This window comes from Bos indicus x Bos taurus, chromosome 10 (genome assembly GCF_003369695.1).
Source record: "Bos indicus x Bos taurus breed Angus x Brahman F1 hybrid chromosome 10, Bos_hybrid_MaternalHap_v2.0, whole genome shotgun sequence".
NCBI lineage: Eukaryota > Metazoa > Chordata > Mammalia > Artiodactyla > Bovidae > Bos > Bos indicus x Bos taurus.
In genome coordinates this window covers 52,421,036-52,447,429 of record NC_040085.1, presented here as the reverse complement: position 1 = coordinate 52,447,429, position 26,394 = coordinate 52,421,036, and the positions used below count along the sequence as shown (strand labels likewise).

At 40.1% G+C, this 26,394-nt stretch overlaps 1 protein-coding gene across 2 annotated transcripts in view; it reads left to right on the top strand.

Annotated features, from left to right (window-relative positions):
- Positions 1–26,394, top strand: part of TMOD2 (tropomodulin 2) — a 55,543-nt gene that overhangs the window by 19,353 nt on the left and 9,796 nt on the right. For both annotated transcript variants that reach the window (XM_027554006.1, XM_027554007.1), the window contains exons 4-9: positions 2,409–2,531; positions 5,241–5,327; positions 11,538–11,668; positions 13,661–13,768; positions 19,437–19,580; positions 25,946–26,090. In XM_027554006.1, the coding sequence (XP_027409807.1) occupies positions 2,409–2,531; positions 5,241–5,327; positions 11,538–11,668; positions 13,661–13,768; positions 19,437–19,580; positions 25,946–26,090 (738 nt within the window). The remainder of the gene's footprint in view (positions 1–2,408; positions 2,532–5,240; positions 5,328–11,537; positions 11,669–13,660; positions 13,769–19,436; positions 19,581–25,945; positions 26,091–26,394) is intronic.

Here is a 26,394-nt window from a genome sequence, read left to right as displayed (position 1 = left end):
ACAGGGAAATATAAACATTCTTTTGTGATAATTTTAAATATAATTAATTTATAAAATATTGAATCTGTTGTATACCTAAAACTGATATAATATTGTAAATTGATTATACTTCAATAAAATTTTAAAAAATACAGACTAATGTGCAGAGAAATTAAAGATCTGAACAGCAAGAACAACAAAAAAAGCTGCCAGTTCAAAAGAGAGAATATTGTCATTAGAAAAGTGTGAATCTGGCTTCTGAAACCCACACAGGTAACCATAATTTATAAAAAAAAAAAAAATCTGCTTAGCCACAAAAAGTAATAATCTGCTTGAGTAAGGGGACAGAAAAAGGAACCCATAGGCTAATCAACTGAATGTGCTGTGCTGTGCTAAATTGCTTCAGTCGTGTCCGACTCTGCAACCCTATAGACAGTAGCCCACTAGGCTCCTCTGTCCATAGAATTCTCCAGGCAAGGATACCGGAGTGCGTTGCCATGCCCTCCTCCAGGAGATCTTCCCCACCCAGGGATCTAACCTGCATCCCTTAAGTCTCCTGCATTGGCAGGTGGGTTCTTTACCGCTAGCACCACCTGGGAAGCCCAAAATGAACTGAATACTTAGGGTGTAATGGTATTCAAATTCGTTTCATTAAAAAAAAAAAAAATGTAAGCCCTAAAGAAGCAGTTTCGGAAGTGTAAAGCAGCATCAAGCACTGGCGTGTTCCTCCTGACCAGGGCCTGTCTCAGTCGCAGGTGTCTGCCCGGGTCTGCCTCTGTTAGATGCTTCCGCTAGAGGCCAGTGCACTTAATCATCTGTTCCTCTAGCACCTACCAGCCACCTCCTGGCCTCAGAGCCCTGTGCCAGGTGCTGGGACCTCCACAGGGCAGACCCTGCCCTGCCCTCAGGGAGCATGTGGTCTAGTGAGAAACATTCTGATAGACCTGGAAGGGGCCTGAGGAGTAAGAGGATGTTCCTTCAGCAAGGAGTGAGCTCTGAACTAAGACAGGAAAATCTTCCTCCCTAGCTCCCCACCCTGAGCTCCCCTTTGGAGGAAAAGTGGCTACCAATCCCCTATCCAGGTTCCTCAGCTGTAACAGTGACTTGGTCCCCAAAATACAACTGGAATCACCGATAACCTCATGGTATCCATTGTCTTTTTAAAACACAGATCCGATCATGTCATTCCCTGCTTACTGTCTCAAACCATTGCCACGGTGCTCAGAGTCATGGAGAGCTCACCCGGCCCACCTCTCTGACTGCATCTCCCCTCCCCTCACTAAGCTCAGCCCCACTGTCCTCACTCCATTCCCCAAACCTGCCAACTTCTTTTCCCACCCCAAGGTCGTCTTCTCTCTCACCTGCCTCCCCATTTTTTTACCTGCTGAGAGTCCCAGCTTAAATGTCAGGGCCTCCAGCTTTCCCTGACCTCTGTCTAAAACATGCTCCTTCTATCATGACATCCTTCTATTGCTCCCGTAGCACTGTGACAGCATTCATCCTTTTGCTTACTTCCAGTTTTGTGTGTGTGTCACATGAATCTGAGATCCGCAGTGGGACTGTGTCTCTCTTGCATCCTGGCACAGAAACTGGCATGGGGCAGGCACTGGACAACATGGATTGGAATGAATGCCATCTCAGCTTCTGTGCTGGGGCCACGGAAGCAGGAGTGCCAGCTCCTTGGCTGCTGCCTTCCCTGTGCAGCGTCATGGCAGCTCTGAACCATGTGCATCCAGTGCCCCGTGAACCACTGATGGTGTCATTTTATTAAGAAAGTAAGGTTGGGCAGTGACAAATTGGGCAAATAACCAAGGTTTGCAGTGGAAACATGGAGCTGTTTCTATGGCAGCATGGTTATTGTTAGACCAATGGTGAAGGAAAAAATTAATTGTAATGTCAACTCTTCAATAAAAGGCCAATTAGCTTGCAGTATTAGGGTAGTGAGAGAATAACAAGAGGAAAGCTGTCGTCTTCTGTTCTCGGAGCAGAGGTCTGGGGAGCAGCTATGGTGAATTAACTCCTGATCCAGATTAATCTGCAGATGGTTCTTAGGGGGTTAGGCGTCCAGGAGCAGCCAGAGTAATAAATAGGGGTCCAGACGGGGTGGACAGCTGCTCAGGGGAGCTTAGGAGAAGCCACATGATTGGGTTAAAGGAGCAGAGAACAAGTTTTCCAGAAAGAGTGGAAGGATCAGAGTGAGGTGTGTACAGGGCCCCAGGAAGACCACCAGTGACCCAGGAGCATGTCTAACCAGGATTCCTTAATTTCTGAGATGATGCCAATGTCACTAACCCACTAATCCTGGTTGGACCTGCATTGGTTTAATGCTTCAGCTCTTAATGACCAGAGCTGTACATTCTCTGGTTAGTTCACTTCCCCTAGAACAAGGCAGCAGCACACAATGCTTTTGTTTTTCTTCTGATTTAAAGGGAGAGTCTTTATCCCCAAAGAAAAGCCCATAGAAACTCATAAAGAAGAAAAGGTGACCCTGGACCCAGAACTGGAAGAAGCTTTGGCCAGCGCCTCCGACACTGAACTCTATGACCTTGCAGGTTAGTCCTCAGCTCTGGGAAGCTTTTCTGTCTAGCTCTGTGACCTCCAGACATGCACTGACCCCCTGGAACAGCCTCTGAGCCCCTGTGTCAGTCACTGTTGATTGTTACTATGGTATCAAGTTGACTTCAGCCATTAGGCAGCTGAGAGGCTGGATGCAGGTCACCTAAGCTCTCTGAGCAAACATTTCACTGTATCTCAGCTATAAAATGTAAAATCATATTTCAGTTGAAAAGTACCCACAGTAACACCTATCCTACAAAATCCAAGAGTTACGGTGAGAAGTCAAAGAGAAGAAATATGAAGGAGTGTTGAGAATTTAAACAACAAAATAACAGCCCTTATGCCTTCAAAAGAGCTTCACATTTGGCGTTTTATAATCACAAAATTTCCATTTCCATCACAAAATGTCTTGTTCTTTCCCACAGTCACTGTTTTTGATTCCCACTTAGTTATATTAACCTAACCATAGAGCAGAACCCATTTTACTGTTATATTTCCCCAATAAAGTACATCCATATTTAGCCCAGTCTGCTCATTTTTTCTAGTTTTCTTAACAATAGCAACAGTATAATAATAATTATTATTATATGTGAACTGTGAATTGGTTATACATACAGATAGAAAAAACCCAGGGAAGGGATAGTTAGGGAATTGCGGATCAAATGTACACACTGCTATATTTAAAATGGATAATCAACAAGGACCTACTGTATAGCACAGGGAACTCCACTCAGTGTTATTGGCAGTCTGAATGGGAGAGGAGTTTCGGGGGGGAATGGATACATGTGTATGTGTGGCTGAGTCTCTCTGCTGTGCACCTGAAACTGTCATAACATTGTTAATTGGCTAAGCTGCTGCCGCCGCCGCTGCTCATTCGCTTCAGTCGTGTCTGACTCTGTGCGACCTCATAGACGGCAGCCCACCAGGCTCCCCCGTCCCTGGGATTCTCCAGGCAAGAACACTAGAGTGGGTTGCCATTTCCTTCTCCAATGCATGAAAGTGAAAAGTGAAAGTGAAGTCGCTCAGTCGTGTCCGACTCTTTGCAACCCCATGGACTGCAGCCCACCAGGCTCCTCCGTCCATGGGATTTTCCAGGCAAGAATACTAGAGTGGGTTGCCATTGCCTTCTCTGGTTAATTGGCTATACTCCAATATAAAGTAAAAAGTTTTTTTTTTTTTTAAAGAAAAAACCCAAATAGTACAATAATATGTAATGAATTATATAAGCTTCCTCCCGTTTCTTGTATTTCCTTTGAAAAAGATTCCATGCATGTACCCACGTATTTGTGTGCTGATTGGATGGAAATCTGCATTATTAGGGTCATTAGGTCCCCACAGGATAGAGGTGCTTTGAAAAACAGTCCACAGCTTTGGCAAGAATTTTCACATTGTTATTCCATTGGAAGACATGAGTAATAATAATCTCCTTCCTCCCAGGAGAACCAACTCTGCCTTATTCTAAAATTAAAACTTGACAAGGGGAGTGAAATTATAATCATAAGTTGCATAGTGAATATGGGGCCAAAGCAAGATATGCTTGTTGGATGGTCTCAGAGTCCTGTGTTTATTCTCCCTAGACAAGGCCAAAAACACAGTGACAAATTCTTATTTATTTAACAAGAATTTGTAAAGCACTTAGAACAGTGCGTAACACATAGGAAGTCATTTAACCCTTGTAATAGGTAAATGTAATGATTATCCCTGTTTTACAGATGGGGAAACTGAGGCTTAGCGGCATTTAATGACTTCTCAAGCCATACAGATAGTACATAACAGAGTCAGGATTTAAACTCAGGCTGACTGCTCCTGACTGCTCCTCTAAACCCCTACACTCGCTGGCTCTGAACATTTACCCTTTGTTGGCTATATGGGCAGTCCTTCTAGAGTATAGTATACAGCCGATGAGGAGCTCAGAGGTGGGCCCCTGCCACCATTGGCAGATTATTCTGGGATCCTTCCCCAGTAGGCCTCCTGGAATTTCTCACCTGGAGTTCATTAAGGAAGGGAAAGCTGGGTGGGCAGTGGCAGTTAGTGCCTGCTCCGTGTTCAGTTATGGCCGGTGCTGTCTCCTGCATACTGTACTGCCCTCTGGTGTGAGTTCTGTGTAGTACAGGAGACTCAAAATCTCAGCCTGCTTACCGGACCTTTTATTGCCGACATCTCTTATTTCCCACCCTGGGATGCTCTAGAAGGGAAAAGAACCACTCTTTTCGGTACTGAGAGATGAAAGCAATGGGGAGGCCTACACTGAAAGAGGACCATGATCTTTCAGCCCTTTGTCTCCAGAATAACTACATACTATAGTCTATATAATTTTAGAGCTTAAAATATCATTAGACTCAGTCCCACGTTCAAATTTTACAGATGAGAAAACATAGGGATGAATCTACTTAACTAGGAGATCTAAGCAGATTTTCATTTGCTGATTTCACTTTCACTAGACCGTTGTCCCTCAGATCCTACACGACTCCAGATATATAGATGTAGAAAGATGTGAAGAATGCTAGTGATCTTAGGAGGAGGGATTTAAAAAAAAGCTTATTTAATACTATACATGTGTCACACACTTTGCAAGACAAGTGAGGTCAAGAGACTTATCTTTATGGTATGAAGAATTGTTCTGCAAAGGGAAAATTAACAATGTGGATATCTTAACAAGCTTTCTCAAACTTAAGTTTTATTCACAGATTATTTTTGCTTTTCAGCTGTTCTTGGAGTACACAATTTGCTCAACAATCCCAAGTTTGATGAAGAAACAACCAACACAAAAGGTGGCAAAGGGCCTGTGAGAAGTAAGTTGACATGAAATATGTGGTTTTATGAAACCTGGGAGCCTCCGGGTGTTGCTGATAGGAGAGAGGCTTGTTGACTGGGCCCCTGGGGAGTCTGGAATTCTTTTAGGCTTTGAAGGTGGATTTTGTCAGTTCACCAAGGATCACTGGGCTGTGAGTAATCAGATCAGAATAAGTAGCCAGCACTGGGAGCCCTGTCTGGCAGTGTGACTAGTACCGATCAGAGTGTGTTGCCCAGAACACACTCCTGGTGAAAGTGAAAGTCACTCAGTCGTGTCTGACTCTTTGCAACCCCATGGACTATATAGTCCATGGAATTCTCTAGGCCAGAATACTAGAGTAGGTAGCCTTTCCCTTCTCCAGGGAATCTTCCCAACCCAGAGATCGAACCCAGGTCTCCCACATTGCAGGCGGATTCTTTACCAGCTGAGCCACAAGGGAAGCCCAAGAATACTGGAGTGGGTAGCCTATCCCTTCTGCAGGGGATCTTCCCAACCCAGGAATCGAACCATGATCTTCTGCATTGCAGGCAAATTCTCTCCTGATAGGTTCAGTCAAAGGAGGAAATGACAGATAAAAAGGTTTGCTTAGCACAGAAAGGAGAGTTTTATGTCATAATGACGCTTTAATTAGCTATAGTATTTTAGCTAAGTTTTCCTTCTCTATTCGAGAAACGTCTTTTTGTCTTAATTATGGATGTTTGTGATTGTTGCTGTTGTTCAGTGGCCAAGTCGTGTCTGACTCTTTGCAACAGCTTGGACTGCAGCATGCCAGGCTTCCCTGTCTTCCAGAGTTTGCTCAAACTCATGTCCATTGAGTCGGCAATGTCATCCAATCATTTCATCCTCCGTTGCCCTCTTTTCTTCTTGCCCTCAATCTTTCCCCGCATCAGGGTCTTTTCCAATGAGTCAGCTCTTCGTATCAGGTGGTCAAAGTATTGGAGCTTCAGCTTTAGCATCAGTTCTTCCAAAGAATATTCAGAGTTGATTTCCTGTAGTATTTTAGATAAATTTCCTTCTCTGTTCGATTACCTCTTTGTCTCAATAATGGATGTTTGTCATTAGAATTTGAGTACCTACTTCCCCCAGAAAGCATGAAAGACACACTGGTGTGGATTTGCCACAGAACATTCCAGACCACTCTCTTCTTTGTCACCATTTTCTGGAGAAATGTACCCTTCATTAGCCTCTCTCACTTACTCATTCATCAGTCATTTACTAAATATTTACTGTCAGGAACATTCTAGGCTTAGGTACAAAGGTAAAAGAGATGGTGCCTGCCCAAAGGAACTTATCTATCTGTGGGAGGGACGGATCAATAATCAAATAATTTCAGTACAGTGTGATACAGCTGTTAGGAAAACTCACAGAAGATCACAGCTTTTCTTAATAAAATTATAGTTTATTCTCTCTAATGGTGACTTTGGCAATGCTTTCTAGTCTCAGCAATGTGTCTGTCAACCACCATTTATACTGGGTAATTTACCCAGACAGTGAGCAATATTCCTTTTATTTTCCTTCTGGTTTCTTATGCATACAAATGAAAAATATTCATCCTTTTAATCTCAATACCAAAATGTAACATTCTGACAACATGTTTATTATGAAAAAAAAAGTTTGATGCATAGCCTACTGGGCTGTTATACATACACATACACACATATCATTAACTTTTTAAAATACTATTTTTTTAGAGCAGTTTTGTGTTCACTGCAAAATTGAGAGAAAGGTACCGAGATATGCCGTTCCATATGCACAGCCTCTCCACTTAGCTATATCCTGCACAGAGTGGTGCATTTAATGAACCATTGTAGGTTACACTTAATGAACCTACACTGACACATCATTATCACTCTGAGCCCACAGTTTACAACAGGGCTCTCTGCTGGGTTTGTACATTCTGTGGGTTTGCACAAATGCACAATGACAGGTTTCCACCACTACGGTATCAGGCAGAGTGGTGTCACTGTCCTGAAACTTCTCTGTGCTCTGCCTGTTCATCTCTCCTTCCCCACTAACCTCTGGCAACTGCTGATCTTTTAACTCTCTCCATCATTATGCCTTTTCCAGAATGTCATATAATTGGAATCATATAGTATGTAGCCTATTCAGACTGGTTTCTTTCACTTAGTGATATGCATTTAAGGTTCCTCTGTGTCTTTTCAAGATTTGATAGAGCCTTTCTTTTTTTTATTGTAACAGTAACAGTTGATGTACAATATTATATAAGTTATGGGTATACAGCATAGTGATTCAGTTTTTAAAGGTTATGCTCCATTAATAGTTATTATATATTATTATGGAGTTGGCTATATTCCCTATGTTATATAATATATCCCATAGTTTATTTTATTCATAAGAATTGGTACTTAATTCTCTATTAAAATAATTCTCTAATTAAGAGAATTCTTAATTCTCTGTCTTGCTCCTCCCCTCTTTCCTCTCCCCACTGGTAACCACCAGTTTGTTCTCTGTATGTGTGAGTTTACTTCCTTTTTGTTATATTCACTAATTTGTTCTTTTAAGATTCACATATAAGTGACATCTTAAAGTAGTTGTCTTTCTCTGTCTGACTTATTTCACTTAGCATACTACCTTCCAAGTTAATCCATGTTGTTGTAAAATGGTAGAATTTCATTCTTTATCATGGTTGAGTAGTAGCCCATATTTGTTTGTACATATGTGTATATATTATCATTCATCTGTTGATATATGTTTAGGCTGCTCCCATATCTTGGCAATTGTAAATAATACTTCTGTGAACATGGGGATGCATGTGTCTTTTCACATTAGTGTTTTTGCTTATTTTAGACATATGCCCAGGAGTGGAATTGCTAAATCATGTGGCAGTGATAGATCATTTCTTTTTAACACTGAATAATGTTCCATTATTTGGATATACCACAGTTTATCAGATCACCTACTAAGGACATCTTAGTTGCTTCCAAATTTTGTAAATTAAGAGTAAAGCTGCTACAAATATCCGTGTTCAGATTTTGGACATAAATTTTAAACTCCTTTGGATAAACATAAAGGAGCATGATTGCTGAATCTTATGGTAAGATGTTTGGTTTTGAATTCCATGAGCAATGAATGAGAATTTCTGTTGCTCCACATCCTCACTAGCATTTGGTTTTGTCAATGTTCCGGATTTTGGTCATTCTAATAGGTATGTAGTGGTGTGTCACTATTTTAATTTGCATTTCCCTAATAACATATGATGTGGAGCATCTTTTCATATGCTTATTTTTCATTTGTATATCTTCTTTGGTGAGCTATCTCTTAACATTTTTGGCTTATTTTTAAAATCATGTTGTTTCCTTATCATTGAGTTTTAAGAGTTCTTGTATATATTGGATAAGTGCTTTATCATATGTATCTTTTTTCTGATTTTTTTTTAAGGAATCAAAGATTTTTTAAATTATATAATATTTTACAAATTGCAAAAGTTTCACACAGTTCAGTTCAGTCACTCAGTCACGTCCAACTCTTTGCAAGCCCATGGACTGCAGCAGGCCAGGCTTCCCTGTCAATCACCAACTCCCAGAGCTTGCTCAAACTCATGTCCATTGAGTCAGTGATGCCATCCAACCATCTCATCCTCTGTCATCCCCTTCTCCTCCTGTCTTCAATCTTTCCCAGGATCAGGGTCTTTCCCAATGAGTAACTTCTTTGCATCAGGTGGTCAAAGCATTGAAACTTCAGCTTCAGCATCAGTCCTTCCAATGAATATTCAGGATTGATTTCCTTTAGGATTGACTGGTTTGATCTTGCAGCCCAAGGGACTCTCAAGTCTTCTCCAACACCACAGTTCAAAAGCATCAATTCTTTGGCACTCAGCTTTCTTTATAGTCCAACTCTCACATCCATACGACTACTGGAAAAACCATAGCTTTGACTAGATAGACCTTTGTCAGCAAAATAATGTCTCTGCTTTTTAATATGCTGTCTAGTTTGGTCATAGCTTTTCTTCCGAAGAGCAAGCATCTTTTAATTTCATGGCTTCAGTCACCATCTGCAGTGATTTTAGAGCCCCCCAAAATAAAGTCTGTCACTGTTTCCATTGTTTCCCCATCTATTTGCCATGAAGTGATAAGACCAGATGCCATGATCTTGGTTTTTTGAATGTTGAGTTTTAAGCCAGCTTTTCCACTCTCCTCTTTCACTTTCATCAAGAGGCTCTTTAGTTCCTCTTCACTTTCTGCCATAAGGGTGGTATCATCTGCATATCTGAGGTTATTGATGTTTCTGCTGGCATTCTTGATTCCAGCTTGTGCTTCATCCAGCCCGGCATTCATTCCACATGATGTACTCTGCATATAAGTTAAATAAACAGGGAGACAATATACAGCCTTGATGTATTCACACACATGATTTCAAATAATCCCATAACAACCCTTTTTTTCACTATACCAATATAGTGTCCCTCGCCTTCTCCTTCTCCCCACTGGTAACCACTAGTTTTTTCTCTATATCTGTGAGTCTATCAGATGTGTCTTTTGCAAATATTTTCTCCCAGTCTGTGCTTTTTCTCCCCATTGCTCTTGAGAGTATTTTCTGCAGAGTATAAATGTTTAATTTGAATGCATGTCAGTTTATCAATTCTTCCTTTTAAGGATTAGGCCTTTAGGGCTGTATCTAAAACTTCATCTTCAAACCCAAGGTCATCTAGATTTTATCCTATGTTATCTCCTAGGAGTTCTGTAGTTTTTCATTTAAATCTAGGTCTATGATCTGTTTTGAGTTAATTTTTGTGAAGAGTGTAAAGTCTGTGTGTGCGTACTAAGTCACTTCAGTCGTGTCCAACTCTTTGCAACCCTATGGATGGTAGGTAGCCTGCCAGGCTTCTCTGTCCATGGAATTCTCCAGCAAGAATACTGGAGTGGGTTGTCATGCCCTCCTCCAAGGGATCTTCCCACCCCGTGGATTGAACCAGCTCTTACATCTGCATTGGCAGGTGGGTTCTTTACCACTAGCAGCACCTGAGAAGCCCATAAGGTCTGTATCTAGATTCTGTTATTTTTCCTTCATGTTGATGTCCAGTTGTTCCAGCAACATTTGTTGAAAAGGCTACTTTTTTCTCCACTATTTTACCTTTGCTGCTTTGTCAAAGATCAATTGATTTTATTTATGTAGGTCTATTTGTGGGCTCTCTATTCTGTTCCACTGATATATTTGCATATTTTCACCAATATCACTATCTTCCTTCCTATAGCTTTAAGTCTTCTTTAGGTTGAATTGCTGGATTTGTTTTTCTCTTTCAATATTGTTCTGGCTATTCTGTGTAGTTTTCCTCTTTATATAAACTTTATAATCATTTTTTAATATCTGCAAACTAAATTTCTGAGATTTTGATTGGGATTGCATTGCATTTGGGAAAAACTGATATCTTGACAACACTGAATATTTCTGTACATGGAATATCTCTCCTTCCCACTGACAGTATATGAAAATGCTTTTTCATCCACGTTGTTGCTGACTGTGAATATTATCTTTTTACATTTTTTGGCAAATCAAACGGTATCTTATTTTTAAATTTCTCGGAATTTAATTACTTTTTATATTTTTTTGGTTGACTGATAGAGATTCCTCTGATCATTAGCTGTTCATTTTCCACTGGGTTATCTTACTGCCTTGTAGAAGCTCTGTGTATATTGAGATATGAACCCTTTGTGTGTTACATACATTGCAAACATTTTCTGTTAACTGCTTTTGAGAATTCTTCCACTTTTCTTTTCTATTCCTTTCTCTTCCTATACCATCCTCAAAATTAGAGCTCCAAGATGGAAATCAGAGGATGGGCCAGGGGAGAATTAAGGTTTAGGAAATAAAGGAACTCATTTTTGTGCATCTTAGATTCTTTGGTTTGGTTATTATAGTTTGAAAGAGGTCCGTATGGAGCAGCTATAACTACCTGTGGATATTCTTTTAGGAGTTTGAGTTTGCTGTAGAGCCTCCTGCACTTTTGGCTCCATGGAGCATCAACCACTGAGACTTCTCATTGCAGCTGAAAACACTAACCTGGAAGGCTGTAACTCAGAGCCACACCATTCCTCTGCTTGCTGAGTTGAGAATAAGCTTGCTGTCACTGATATTAGAATATTATTGGAATCACCACATATGAAAACAAGGTCATTTGGGGAGAAGTTGTCTCTGATTTTTATGGGAGAGACCTTACATTTTATTTTTAAAATTTAAACTTGTGTCTTAGATGTGGTCAAAGGTGAAAAGGTCAAGCCAGTATTTGAGGAACCACCCAATCCCACAAATGTGGAAGTAAGTCTACAGCAGATGAAAGCCAATGACCCCAGCTTGCAAGAAGTCAACCTCAACAACATTAAGGTATTTCATTATGATTGCTGTCAGTCACTTGATTTATCGTTCAGTCAGAAAACTTACTGGAGATGACTGCCTGCCTTTACACATGTTCTAAATCCTTTATAGTCGCTGATTTTGAGGCAAAATATCCTATTCAGAAGGAGTGGATTTATTTGCTCAATGCTATGTGGCATCCTGGATGGGAAGGGAGTTTGGGGGAGAATGAATACACGTGTATGTATTGCTAAGTCCCTTTGATGTCCACCTGAAGCTATCACAACATTGTTAATTGGCTATTCTCTAATATATAAAATAAAAAGTTAAAAAATAATAATAAATGTTTTAAATAAATTAAAGAAGTAGGTTTAAAAAAAGAGAATTATTTCTAGAATTCTTTGAAAAGAATTACAGTACTTGTGTTAAACAAGTGTTATTAGTTATCTACTACTGAGGAACAAATTACCCAAAAACTTAGAGGCTTAAAACGACAAACAGTTTATTATTTCACATAATTTCTGAGTGTCAGGAATCTGAGAGTGACATGGCTGGGTAGCTGTGGCTCAGGGTCTCAGATGAGGCTGTAGTAAAGCTGTCAGCCAGAGCTGCAGTCGTCTCAAGGCTTGACCAGGGCTTGGGGCTCCATTTGCAAGAGGGTGCACTCATGTGACTGTTGGCAGGAGCCTCAGTTCCTCAGCACATGGACCTCTTAACAGGGCCGCCAACATATCTTCACGTCATGACAGCTTGCTTCCCCCAGAGCAAATGACCCAAGAGAAAAAGAGAGAGTAAACTGAAAGCCACAATGTCTTTTATAGCCTATTCTCTGAAGTCACTTCTGCTTTGACAAAGTCTTAGCACTCTCAAAGGGAGGAGAAATTGTGTTGTGTGTGAGAGGGAGAGAGAGAAAGAATGAGGGAAAGAGAAAACACTAGCTGACACCTTTTGTGTTCCTTCTTATTAGGCCAATTTCTAGCATTTAATAATATCAACTAATTTTTATTAACTACTAGCTATGTGACATATACGGTGCTAAATACTTGAAATTCATTATCTCATTTAATCCTTAGTGGGACTTTAAAAGACTCCAGTGTCCCCAGTCACAGAGCTGGCCTGTAGTGCTCCATGAACTCATGGTAGCCTCTAGCTGTGCCCCGTACTGCCTGCCTCTCCGGTGCTCAGTACTGTGCTAAGTGCTATGGAAGGGGGAATAAGATTCATTCAGTCTCGATTCTGAAGAACTTAAATTAGGAGCAAAACACTAGGCGGATAATTATAACGTGATGTGGTAAGCCCCCAATTTCTGCGGAATTGCAGGTAAGGGAAGTTGATTCTGCCTAAGAGAATCAATAAACAAAGGAGGTGATATTTCTGCTGGGTCTTGAAAGATGAGTTAGAGCTAGTTTAATTCTAGTCTGGCTAGAATATAGAGAATGAAAGAGAAAAAGAGGGAAGGGTGGTGTGTGCATAATTCGGAGGATAAACAGAAGTGATGCCCGAGTGTCACACTGTTAGATTCCCTTATTGGACACTAAGTAGTGCTATTGGCTCTGGATAGGTTGGTTGCTAGAGATGGACGATCGATGTCTTTTAGAGAGGATAAAATCTAAGGTACATCTAAGTCACCAAAATACGAACCTTCAAATTGTGAACTTTCAAAGATGCACACACACTTGCCAGCCCCTGTGTGCCAGCTGTTGTACTGTACTATTGTACTTTTCAAGGTGCTGTACTGTAAGATTAAAAACATTTGTTTTTTCTGTTTGTTTTTATATATGTATTATTTGTGTGAAAAAGTATTATACACCTGTTACATTACAGTATTATCTAGCTGATTGTGTTAGTTGGGTACTTAGGCTAACTTTGTTGGAGTTACGTACACATTGGACCTAGGAATGTGCTCTCAGAACGAAACTCATGCGTAGGTCGGGGAACTGCTGTATGTAAAAGCTGTGGGTCCTGAGCTTAGGGTGAAGGTGCTATAGAAGGATTCATCAACAATCTGTGTCTTTCTCATAGAACATTCCAATTCCAACCCTGAAGGAATTTGCAAAGGCTCTGGAGACCAACACTCACGTGAAAAAGTTCAGTCTGGCCGCAACCCGCAGCAATGACCCTGTGGCAATTGTGAGTAGAATCCCTAGAAATACAGCCCTCAGATATTTAATTCAGTAGAAGCTATTTGTAATTTGTTTTATCAATTAACAATGTTCAGATCTGGTCAATGTATTTTCTGTATAATTAATAAACAAAATTAGTTATAATGAGATGGTAAAACAAGAACCCACAAGTCAGGCACTTTGAATTCACTAGAATTTTGTTAACACTACAATATTAGGAGAAAGATATTAGATTAGGCATCTAGCTAAATAAATATTTAGATTTTGTTCTATTCTTAGTACAAATTTTCTGAAACGTTTGCACCTGCAGTAGCATTCCATCACAATAAATGGATATGAGACCCCTCCTCCATGAAAGCCTATAGGAAGCCTTCAGCACATAGAAAAAATGTTAACATATATTTCATTTTAATCTTTTAAGTGGATTCATATGTCTCAAAAATATTTTAAACAACCAAATCTTAAAACATTTTTGTTTGATATTGTTAACCAGAAGATGAAAAAAAAAACAAAAAGGTCTATTCCTTCTATGCGCCTTAGTTGATTCAGGTAAATAAGGAAACCCCTGAGCTGAGCCCAAGTAAATACTACTACTGTTATTACATTAATACTACTGTTATTCCTCCTATTAATAGCTCACATTTCTTGAGCAATTAGTAACTGCCAGCTCTGATCCCTGTCTTTTGCTTGGTCATCTCACTGAATCCTCAGTACACACAATGAGGTGTGAACTGTTATTAGTTCCTACTCTAACAAATGAGCAGTGTGAGGCTCAGAAAGGTTAAGTAACTTTTCCAAAGTAACCCAATCAGCAAAGGACAGAGCCAGGATTCATCACCGGGTCCTGGTTCCACAATCAAAATACCTAACCACCCAGCTATGCTATATTTAAATACATTACCTCACTGTTGTAATGTTTGCTAAACTATGCCAGTTGTCAGAAGCCTGAGCATTAGGCCACATCAATGGTTCTACAGGATCTGATGCTCAGCACTTGAAAAATAAAAGTTTCTCGACTTGATGATTTGATTTAAAGTAACATGTCTTTTGGAAGATTTAAAATAGCATTAAAAAGGGACAGCAAGAAAGTAATGCTACCCACCATGGTGCTGGTACAGAGTAGATGTTGAAAAACAAGTATTGAAAAATACTTGTTAAATGAATGAATGGATGTGCCCTCTAACCTCTGAGCAATAGGCAGTATTTCCATGATGACGACAGCAAATGTGAAGTAAGCACTCATGTAAGAAAGGGGCTAAGCTACAGAACAATGTTTTCACCAGCAATTATTACATGTCTAAATTTGTAGGTTGAAAGCAGTTTTGAATTTGAAGCCTATCATTGAAATAGAAAAAGAACAGAACTAGATCATTGGCGAGGTAAAGTTAACAATTTAGGGGTTCTTATCTGTGTATGATTTTGTGTGTAATCTCTGCCCTTTACTAGATTTGTTTTCAGTTAAGCAAAAACATTCACAGTGCATTTCGTATGTAAATAACTAAAGGGATAAATAAATGATTTATAATTTATGTTTAATATAATATTTACAGTAAAATGGCAGGGATACAACTAGTTCATAGTTTACTGTCAGCACTAGTAAATAATCTAATTTCTACTCTAGGTCAAATAGATACCTTGCTAAATGGACTAATATAATATATATATCCATTACATAGCCCAATATGTTAATAATATACATTAACACACATTATATCTATAATATATTTATATTATATATTATTATATAAAATATAATATAGGCCCAAATGTATTAATAATATATTAAGATATATATTATTATATCAAATATAATAATCTGCTTGATCTAGTTTTCAATCCAACAACTATGTATTGCATGTATGCCTTGTGACAAGCACACCATACAACTGCAAGGAATAACTGTTATCCTTTAGAATGAAAAGAAAAGCCTCTTTCAGCCTTATACCTGGATGGCTTCACAAGGTCCAGCCCTCACCTGCTGACCCCAGATGGTTCCCCTTTCAGCTATGCTATCGTCAGGAAAGAACTGTTCTATAGGTTGAAGATTGGTTGATTATCCCACAGGCAGCAGAGATATTCAGACTGTGATTATGGCTGAACAACTCAGTGTTGAGAATTACAAATCAGCATTAAAGCAAGAGCTTGGAGACTCTTTTCTATGTAAGGTTCAGAAATAGACTCTACAAAATACTTGTGGGATTACAGTGAATACAGACAAAATATGTGGATGTGAGATGACATTATCCCCATTTTACAGATGTGGCAACTGAGGCTCAGAGTTTGAGTGTCTTAACTAAGATTACCCAGCTTGTGACCAAGCCAGGAAGCAAATTTAAGTGATCTGTAGTCAAATTCAGTTTACCATGCTCCAAGTATTTCCATATAATCACTCCTATAGCAGGGAGTGTTAAACTTGCCACACTAGTGAATGCCAATGTAGAGAAAAGGTCCAAATATGTTATTTTTTAATGCTGTTATTAATAGGGATGCCACATAAAAATCAGAAGTTTAGGACAGCACTATCAAATAAAAATAAAACGAGAACCACAAATGTAAGCTACACATGGACCTTTAAATTTTCCAGTAACCACATTAAAAAAAAATGGGTGGAATTAAATTTAATAATATATTTTATTTAAACCACCATATCCAAAATACCATCATTTCAAAATGTGTATGTAATGAGGTCTTTTGCAGTATTTTTTCCATACTACATCTTTGAAATCCCATGCATTTTAATATTTACACACATCTCAGTTCATAAGAGGCACTTTTCAAGGCCTCCATAGCCACGTGAGTCCTGTGGCTACCGCCTGCGAGGGTACAGATTTGGACAGAGCAGGAAACTGCAATTTCCTCACAACACTGTGAAGTACAGAAAGCAAACCTTCTCTTTAAAAATGTATTTCTACACTATTTATATAACCTTTAAGAAATCTAGTCTTGGTTTCACTAACGTTATTATCCCCAGCACATGTAATAGATGCTCAAATATTTGCTGAACTGCAGTGAACCTGGGCCTGGAGCCCAGGCTTGTGTTTGGCTGGGTCTCTCTTCCCTGTTTTGTTCGGTATAAGAAAAGTGTTTTCTCCAGTTTAAAAGAAATTGGCAAGATCGTGGCTACTTGCCAGTAGGTCCTGCAAGTTTTTTATAAAGGCCTAATTGCTCTGACATTTTGTTATTCTAATAGCAGAAGTAAATCCCAAAGCTTGGAGAATTCATAAGGAAAGACCTGATACATTCCTTTTTGGGGCTCTAATTAAAATGTGTACATTTACTTCTAATTAAAGACCTAGCACTGAATAAATACACTTTAATTTACATGGTGTGCACTAACATCAATGCAAACCCTTGAGCTTTCCTTGTAGTTCAAACAAGTGCTTGACTAATACACAGGATTATTCTTCTAGTCCAGTGGCTCTCAACTCAGGGTGATTCTGCCCTCCAGGGAACATTTGGCAGTGTCTGGAGATATTTTTGGTTGTCATGACTGGGAGGGTACTGTTGACATTTTGTGGGTCTCAGAGGCTGCTAAACCTCCCACAAGACACAGGATACCTCCCACAACAAAGAATTCTCCAGCCTCAGATGTCGATAGTCTCAAGGTTGGAAAACCTGTTCTTGTCCCAAGTTGAAATCCTTCTCTTCCTTCTTCTTGTCCTTTCTGTCATAAAAACAGAGTTCAGCGGTTCCTTGTTCTTCTCCCGAGAGCAATCACTGTTAGCAGTTTGTTTTCCATTCCTTTTGTTGTTGTCTATATGATTTCAATTAAAGTGATTTTGAATCCTGGCTGAACATTAGTCACTGAAGAGCTTTTGAAAAATGCAGTCAACTACAATAATAAACTACAATAATAAAAAAAAAATCAACTACAATAATAAAAAGCAAAACAAAGCAGCTGTCTAGGCCACAGTCTGAGATTCTGATTTAATTCATCTGGTGGGGCCCAAGCACTGGTATATTTTTCTAAAGCGTCCAGGTCATTCTAGTGTGCAACCAGGTAGAAATGCACTAATACATATGCACTTTTATTTTTGATTTATTATCTCAGATAGTTTTTGATTCTCCATTAGAAAATATTGGGCAACTCTTTACTCTCTCTTCTTTCTACTTCATCTTCCTTTTCTAGCTCTAAATTGTAGTTATTCTATTGTTTCACACCTTTGAGCTTTATATACTTTGTCTCATTATATTCAGTTAGGTGTATAGATTGACACCAAAAAAAAAATTAGAACTTATCACTAGCATTTATAATTATCTGGCTGTATAAATATATTAAAGCCTCTGTTCTATGGGCCTTAAAGTCTAGTGACTAATGGCAGTCTGATTCTTGTTTCTCTGTGAGCAGATCACAGTATTTTTTCTTTCTCTATTTTCTTTCTGTCTTATTTTGAAGTAGGGCAAGGTGGAGAGAATTGATAACATTTAGAAGTTTTACATATTTCTGTTCTCTGAATATTCTGTGTTCCCTGCATAGCATGCTGACCTGTTTCGTGAACTCAACTTTTCTCTCCTGATGTTGGTTTTCCTGTTAGGTCTAGCAGTCATTGTTTGCCTGTTCATAGTTCCAAATACAGAACAAAATTGATTTGTGTAAACTGGGACTATTTCCGCTGCAGTTATGTAGATCTGGTTCACCAAAAGACCTATCCCTTAAAAGGGAAGCCCCTTTAGATTTCTCCATTTGTTACCATCTGGCAGGCCATACATTTTATTTAGTAATTATTGACTCCGCCTCTCCTGCTGAAATATAAGCTCCCTAAAACAGGAATTTTGTTTTCTCTACAGCTAGCACAAAGCAGAAGCCTGACACATAATCTTTTCTAAGTGAATGAGTGAATGCTTTTGTAAGCAGGCAGATGAGTTGATGAGCCGCCTTCTCTGTAGTGTGTGTATGAGAAGCTAGCAGGCAACCGGGGAGTCCTCGGCAACTGCTCAAGTTGGGAGGGCTTCCCTCTGGGAGGGACATGGTTCAGTGTATTTCCATCCTGGGCATTGCCATCTCTCCTGTCCCTTCTCCCACTCTGTATCTGGTGGAAGATCTGGGGGTGCCTCCATTTCTGCACTGCCTTACTCTTGGGACCCAGCACCCTCACCGAGCCTCTTCCTGGGAGATTTCTCACTGATGGCTGTACAGGCAGTTGCTCTTTTTCAGGGAAGCTTCAGGAAGAGCTGGTGTGCCCTCCACCTGCTCTCGCTGATCCACCTGTTCCTGTTTGTAGTGAGACACCCTAATTGGGGCTTCCCAGGCGGCACAGAACCCATTTGCCAGTGCAGGAGACTTAAGAGATGTGGGTTTGATCCCTGAATCGGGAAGATCCCCTGGAGAAGGGCATGGCAACCCTCTCCAGTATTCTTGCCTGGAGAATTCCATGGACAGAGGAACATGGAGGGCTACAGTCCATGGGGTCAAAAATAGTTGGACACAACTTAGCAACTAAACAACAACAATCTTTTTTTTTTTTTAATTTTGCAAGTATGTGGAATTTATAAATCTGAGCTGCTGAACCGAACTATTTTTATTGCATTTTTAAATTATTATCTTTGTTACTTGAAGGTATGATTTAACTAAGGTTTTCTTTAAGTACTGTAAAAAAATATTTAATGTGGTGGCGAGAAGTTTGGTAAATAAATCTTTAGAAACCCTAAAGGTTATTTCTTTTTCACATCATAAGGCCTTTGCAGATATGCTAAAAGTAAACAAGACCTTGAAAAGTCTAAACATAGAATCCAATTTCATCACTGGTGCTGGGATCCTGGCTCTTGTAGAAGCACTGAAGGAAAATGACACGTTGATTGAGATCAAGATCGACAACCAGGTGAGTTAACTCACAGGGTACATGTGAAAGGGAGGAGTACCATAATGGAGGGAGTTAAAAGACAAAGTTCTGTGAAAAAGTTTAATTTGATATTCTGGCTTCCTGGTAATTAGGACAGCTTCTGGCCTGTGGAGGGTGAGTGGGAGAACGTTTTAATAATTAAACAACGTCTAGTGGGGCAGCTTGGGACAGAAAGAGCCAGCCCTGGGCTGGTCAGGCACCGGAGGAAAGAGAGAGGAGACCGGCAGAGGTGTTGACAACAGCTTTGTTCGGCCTTTGTCATCCTTGCCTGTTAGTAGGAACCTTGGCGCAGTCCTGCTCCAGTCTTGCTGTTGCCTCTTACTGGGACTATGGAAAAAAAGCAGAGTAGCCACACCCAGAAACAGCCTCCCTGCCCTGGGTTGGAGGCTGTCAGAGCCAGGCAGCAATCCCAGGCTCCTCCTGTCTGGTGCTGACCATAGAGCCTATTTAAAGGAGTTGGGATTCTCGAAGACAGCCTGGTTTAGAGTGACAGGCCACACCCACAGTGTGATCACAGTCTCAGCTCTGCTGCAGCACTTCTTGGGGTCCCGGCAGCCAAAGCAAGCTGCTTTTCCCTGGAAACAGCCCCTCCTGTACACTGAAGACCTCTTTTCCCAGCCTCAGCCTACAGAGTCTCTGGAGTTGCTCTACCGGCTTCAGCTGGCTCCTGTCTGCAAGCAACAACTCTCTGTTCTCAGCATGATGTCGTGCCCTGTCCCTTTGGCTGCAGAGATGTGTCTGCCATGGGATTCAGGAAATCTGAAAGGTCTAGACACAATGTAGTTGGAATAAAGAACCCTGGAATGGACCAGAAAGAGCGAACAAGGAGACTAGTGCTTCAAGCATCCCCTCTGTGGGGTGATGGGAAGGGCAGGGGGGGAGTGTCCTCTGCATTTCTGGGAAAATCCCTGGTCTAGACCCCACCCGAAACTATCACCTAAGCTTGGAAAGCCACGGAAGACCCATGAATAGCTCTCCTCTCCTTTATTTGGCTCCAGGACACATGGGCTGTTTCAGTGCTATATGAGTACATCCCAAATATTTCTTGAAACATACTTGTACTAAAAATTATTCATTGTCTAGTTGAAATTCAAATTTAATTTGAATTAATTAATTAGAGGTAGGTTAATCTATTCCTAGACTCCTCCTGAGGCTTGTTGCCAGGGGAGCAGGGGAGCCCCACCAGGAGACAGGCACCCTTTCAGTCTCACCCTCCCCAGAGGGCTGCATCATCAAAACAGCTTTCCTGTGCAGAAATGTGGAGTGAGTCCTCAGGAATGTGCACATGTGGCCGTACCCGCTCAGGAAGCTCACTCCTTGTATCCTGATGTGTGTCCAGCTGCTAGGCAATTAAGAGAAGATCATGAAGGGGTGGAGAGTAGGAAGACAAGCAAGAGGGAAATAGGCAGGGAGTAAAAAGGAGTGATGGTTCAGGGATGTGTATAAAATAGACTAGTATCAGGAAGAAGTTAAGAGGACTCCTGGTAAATGTTTCCAGGAGAGCTAAGACAGAAGTGGATACCTTGTTCCAAAGCAGGTTTAACTTTCTATGTTGGTTTAGGCCATTGTGAAACCCCTCATCTGAAATAATGTCCCAGATACTGTTTCTAGTTCCTCTTAAGATATTTAATACTACTTAGTTAGGGTTGCCAGATAAAATATAGTTAAATTGGAATTTCAGATAAACAAGAGTTTTTAATACAAGTGTGTCCCATGAAATATTTGGGATGTACTCATACTGAAAAATTGTTATTTTATGAAATTCAAATTTAACCACGTGTCCTGTATTTTTCTTTGCTAAATCTAGAAACTTTATACCTAGTAAATGAGCTGAAATCCTGAAAATTTAGAGTACCTTTTAAGAATGCATGTGGGGGTTTCCCTAGTGGCTCAGTGGTAAAGAATCTGTCTGACAATGCAGGAGACACGGGTTTGATCCCTAGGCCAAGAAGAGCCCACTTGCCACGGAAAAACTAAGCCCATGTGCCACAGGTACTGACCCTGTGCTCTGGAGCCCACGAGCCACAACTACTGAGGCCATGTGCCACAGCTGCTGAAGCCTGCACACTCTAGAGCCACTCTAGAGTGCTCCACGAGAGAAGCCACTGCAATGAGAAGCCTGTGGACCACAATAGAGAATAGCCCCTCTCTACTCACCACGGAATTGGAGAAGGAAATGGCAACCCACTCCAGTGTTCTTGCCTGGAGAATCCCAGGGATGGCAGAGTCTGGTGGGCTGCCGTCTATGGGGTCACGCAGAGTCGGACATGACTGAAGTGACTTAGCAGCAGCAGCAGCACTCACCACAGAGTAGAGAAAAGCTCACCACTAGAGAAAAGCCCACATCAACAAAGCCCCAGCACAGCCAGAATAAATAAATAAATAAAAGGGTTTTTTTTAATGCATGTGAAGAAGACCCTGACATACAATGTCCAAACTTGCACTGAAGCATCAACCTCCACCTCCTCCTCAGTCAGCTCAGAAGGGATTTGTGTCCTTTTTCAACTTTCATTTCCTAATTTGCCTCCGAAATGGGTTCTCTTCACTTGTGACAAGAGGATTAAGTTCTAGAGCAACTGGAAAAATTATTTGCTTTATTTCCAGAAGGAGGAAATTCAGAGTCAAAACCTGTCTTCCATCCAAATTTTGTTGTTGACTCACAGTGTTCTTGCCTGGAGAATCCCAGGGACGGGGGAGCCTGGTGGGCTGCTGTCTATGGGGTCGCACAAGTTGGACACGACTGAAGCGATTTAGCAGCAGCGGCAGCATAGACTGTTAGAAGCAGACCTCAGTTTCCTTATCTGTATGATGAAGGGTCTGAAATAAAATAATCTCTAAGACAGTGTCTCAGGCAGGAGCAGCAGCTGAGACCAATTTAGCACCATTGCAGCAGGCACCTCCACCAAAGCTAAGGCCTGCAGAAAATCCTGCACTGGGGTGGCTGCCGTGGCTAGGCTCCAGGTAAACAAGCTGTGATCGAATCAGGTGCCCCTGTGAGAAGAACAATCAGTGATGCGTATTAGTGAAACAGATGGGTAACTGCTGAATAAATCTGCGTAGAGAAAAGTGGTCACTTCAAAAAAGGTGATCTGAAGAACCGTATGCTTAAATTTTGTTTCTTTTTCTTTGTATTTAGTGACTTAAAAAAAGAGAAATATATCCAAATTATAAGAAATTTTGGTGCCCATTTATTGCCCTAGGTTTATATAACACAAGACATCTCAAAAAAGAAAAACAAAAAAAAAAAGACTCAGGCTGAGAAAGATGCTCTATGCTGTATTACTTCCTCACCTTCTTTTATATGCCCTTTTCCCAATATAATTGTCTTCAGATCTTATGTCCTTTATATACACCATCGCATGCCCAACCTGTGTGTTACCCAAATCTAGGACTCCAGATGCCTAAGCTTTGTGAAAGGAAATAGAGGGACTTTATGTCACCCTCCTTGGTCAGCTACCTCCACCCTTAGCACCTGTACCCCGGGCACATAAGTCGTAACTACGGCAGCCCTGACCTAGGTCTCAACTCCTAGTCCAGTCCTGCTTTTCCAAAGTGTGGGTTTCCCTGGTGGCTCAGATGGTAAATAACCCACCTGTATAATGCGGGAGACCTGGGTCTTCGACCCCTGGGTTGGGAAGATCCCCTGGAGGAGGGCATGGCAACCGGCTCCAGTATTCTTGCCCAGAGAATCCCATGGACAGAGGAGCCTGGTGGGCTACAGTTCATGGCGTCGTGTCATGAGCTAAAGTTGCTCATGAAGCGTTGAGGTCAGTATCTCTAACATTTTTGCTGCCTCTCTCTCCCATAACCTTACATTGCCGATTGCTGAGCACACTAATCTCTATGTTGTGGATATCCAGAATTGTTATTGTCTGACTGGAAGTATCACATTTTGTTCTTTTCTTGAGGAAAAACTCGTTTGATAGGTTGCTGGATGAAAAAGAGGAGCAGAGTTAATCCTTAGAACTTGCCTAGGACATAGAAATTCCTTCACTAACTTTTCTTCCTCATGTACTCAGTACTTAAATTTTCCAAATTTAAAAGGTATATATATTAAAATATATGTTTCAATATAGTATTATATTTTAAAGGTATTATAATAATATATAATTTAATGTATTTAACTGATATGTAATTTAATACATTTAATCAAAATTGCATGAGTCAGGCACAGACATAGACTTGGCAGAACGATAGGGTCCAGAAACACAGCCTAGTACACCTGAGAATTTTGCAGCAAGGTAGCATTTTAACTCAGTAGGGGAACAAATTAAGTAAAAGATGGTGGGACTACTCACTAGCATTTTAAAAAAATTTTATCGGAGTATAGTTGATTTACAACGTGACTCTCCAGCATTTTGGAACAAAATGACATTGGGGCTATATCTTAATTATTCTGCTAAAATTCATTCCAGGTAAAATGAAGATTTAAATATTAAAATATATGAAATCATAAAACAAATGAAAGAAACCAGAAGTGGAGAGGTTTCCTCAGCATGACATAGAATCTCAGAGACACGAATTTGACCATATGAAAATGAAAAATGGTCTTGTAATCAAAAGGAAAGTCAAAAGACAAACTGAGCAAAATTTTTTCATCATTTTTGACAAAAAGCTAATTTCCTAATGTATAAATTTTAAAAACAGGAACCACAAGCTGGGAGAAAAATATACAAATGACAGGTTGGTAATTTCCAAAGAAATACAAATGCATAAGAAAATTAATTGTTCTTAGTCATAATTTGAGAAGTGCAAGTTAAAGCAATTAAATATAAGTGAAATACATTCTTACCCCTTGGATTGAAAAAGATGAAAAAGATTCATAATATTCCATGTTGGCTAGAGTAGGGAAAACTAACTTTCTGACCCTATCAGCAGGAGTACAAATTGTCATAACCTTTGAGGGTAAGTCAATCATTTATCAACATTTGAAAAATGCTTCCTCTTGGAGCCAACTATCATGTACCCTACAGGCACACTGGCAGAAATGCCCCAGGACATATTGGTACTTTGTGTACAAGGGAAGTTCACCACAGCCTTGTTTGGAACTGTAAGAATGGAAAGCAGTGTAAGTCAGTAGGATGTAGCTAAATCAAATATGATCACTTACTACAATGGAATGCTATGCCGTTGTTCACAAGGATGAGGAAAACATATATTTACCTACATGACATGATGTTCCTAATGTTAAATGAAAAATAAAAAACCCTAGAATAATATGCTGAAAGTGAAAGTTGCTCAGTCGAGTCTGACTCTTTGTGGGTCGCCTGCCAGGTTCCTCTGTCCGTGGAATTCTCTAGGCCAGAATACTGGAGTGGGTAGCCATTCAGCCATTCCTTTCTCCAGGGAATCTTCCCAACCCAGGGACTGAACCCAGGTCTCCCACACTGAAGGCGGATTCTTTACCATCTGAGCCACCAGGGAAACCCGGAATACTATTCTAGTGTAATCCATTTATATGAAGAAAACATAGACATTACATGTGATTACACGGACATGAATGCACAGAAAATGTTTCGAAGACGACATGCCAAACTGACTTTCTTCATGGGAACTGGGAGTCTGGAGGAAGGGAGCTTTTTATTTTATATACTTTTTTGTCTTTTCTTTGTAGTTTTTTAAAAAAATTAATGATAGACTATGGAAAAAATGTACTATGTTCCTTAAATTTATCTGTGGATTCCTATATTTACATGCCCCCATTTTAAACCCTACTATTGTTCTGTTTCTCAAAAAACAAGCAAAAGCAAAAATACTCTTTCCACCACTTAAAAAAACAGAGAATTTTCTGTAGCCCAATAACCCATTTAGTGTTTGATAATTCACCTGGCCATGGTTCAAACCACACTAATAAAACCTCTTGAGAATCTTCTACTGAGACTCTGTTCTGAGAGAATGGCCACCCATCTAGTTGATGATCTTCAGATATCTTTGGATATGGATCCCAGAATAGAAGATTTTGTAACTGGATTGATTGCTATAAGACTGTCACTATAAAAAAAAAAAAAAATCATTTGTTTAAACAACAGATACTGGGGTAAAGTGGAAACACCACGTGTTAATTTTGCTTTAATTTTATATCTGGAATTGTCATTTCTTTTGTAAATAATTTGCCTAGTCTTTTCAATTTAACATGCCAGCAGATTCAGCTGCCTGTTGGATTTTGCTTTTAAACAAGGAACAGGTGTATGAGAGAAAATATCTCAAGTGACTTTGTTTCAAATTGAGACTTTTGCCTTTTTGTCCGACAAATAGCTGTACATCTTTCCATGCATAGTTAATGTGAGTAACTATTTCCTCTTCTTTCTTGGCCATCTTCTGTTTGTGTCCACATCTGCAATCAGAGACAGCAGTTGGGAACAGCCGTGGAGATGGAAATTGCCCAGATGCTGGAGGAGAATTCCAGGATCCTCAAGTTTGGATATCAGTTTACCAAGCAAGGACCACGAACAAGAGTGGCAGCTGCCATCACAAAGAACAATGACCTGGGTAATGCAGGCATAATATGTGCTGTTAGTAATTACAAGAGCAGGATGGCCATTCATTTCTCCACTTCAGATATAACATCTCACAGATAGATAACCATTCCACTGGCCTTTGGTGTCAGCCCTTCATCAGAAGTATATTATTACATGGTCATAGGAATCCACATTATCTTTACAGTGTTTACGTTTTATCGTGGCATTCTTTCAAGAGAAAATTTTTTTCCCAAGCAGCCTTTGATTTTTACTTGGTTTCCTTTGTATATTTATTTCTCCTTTACTTACTTCTTATGTGTAATCATCCTCTGTTG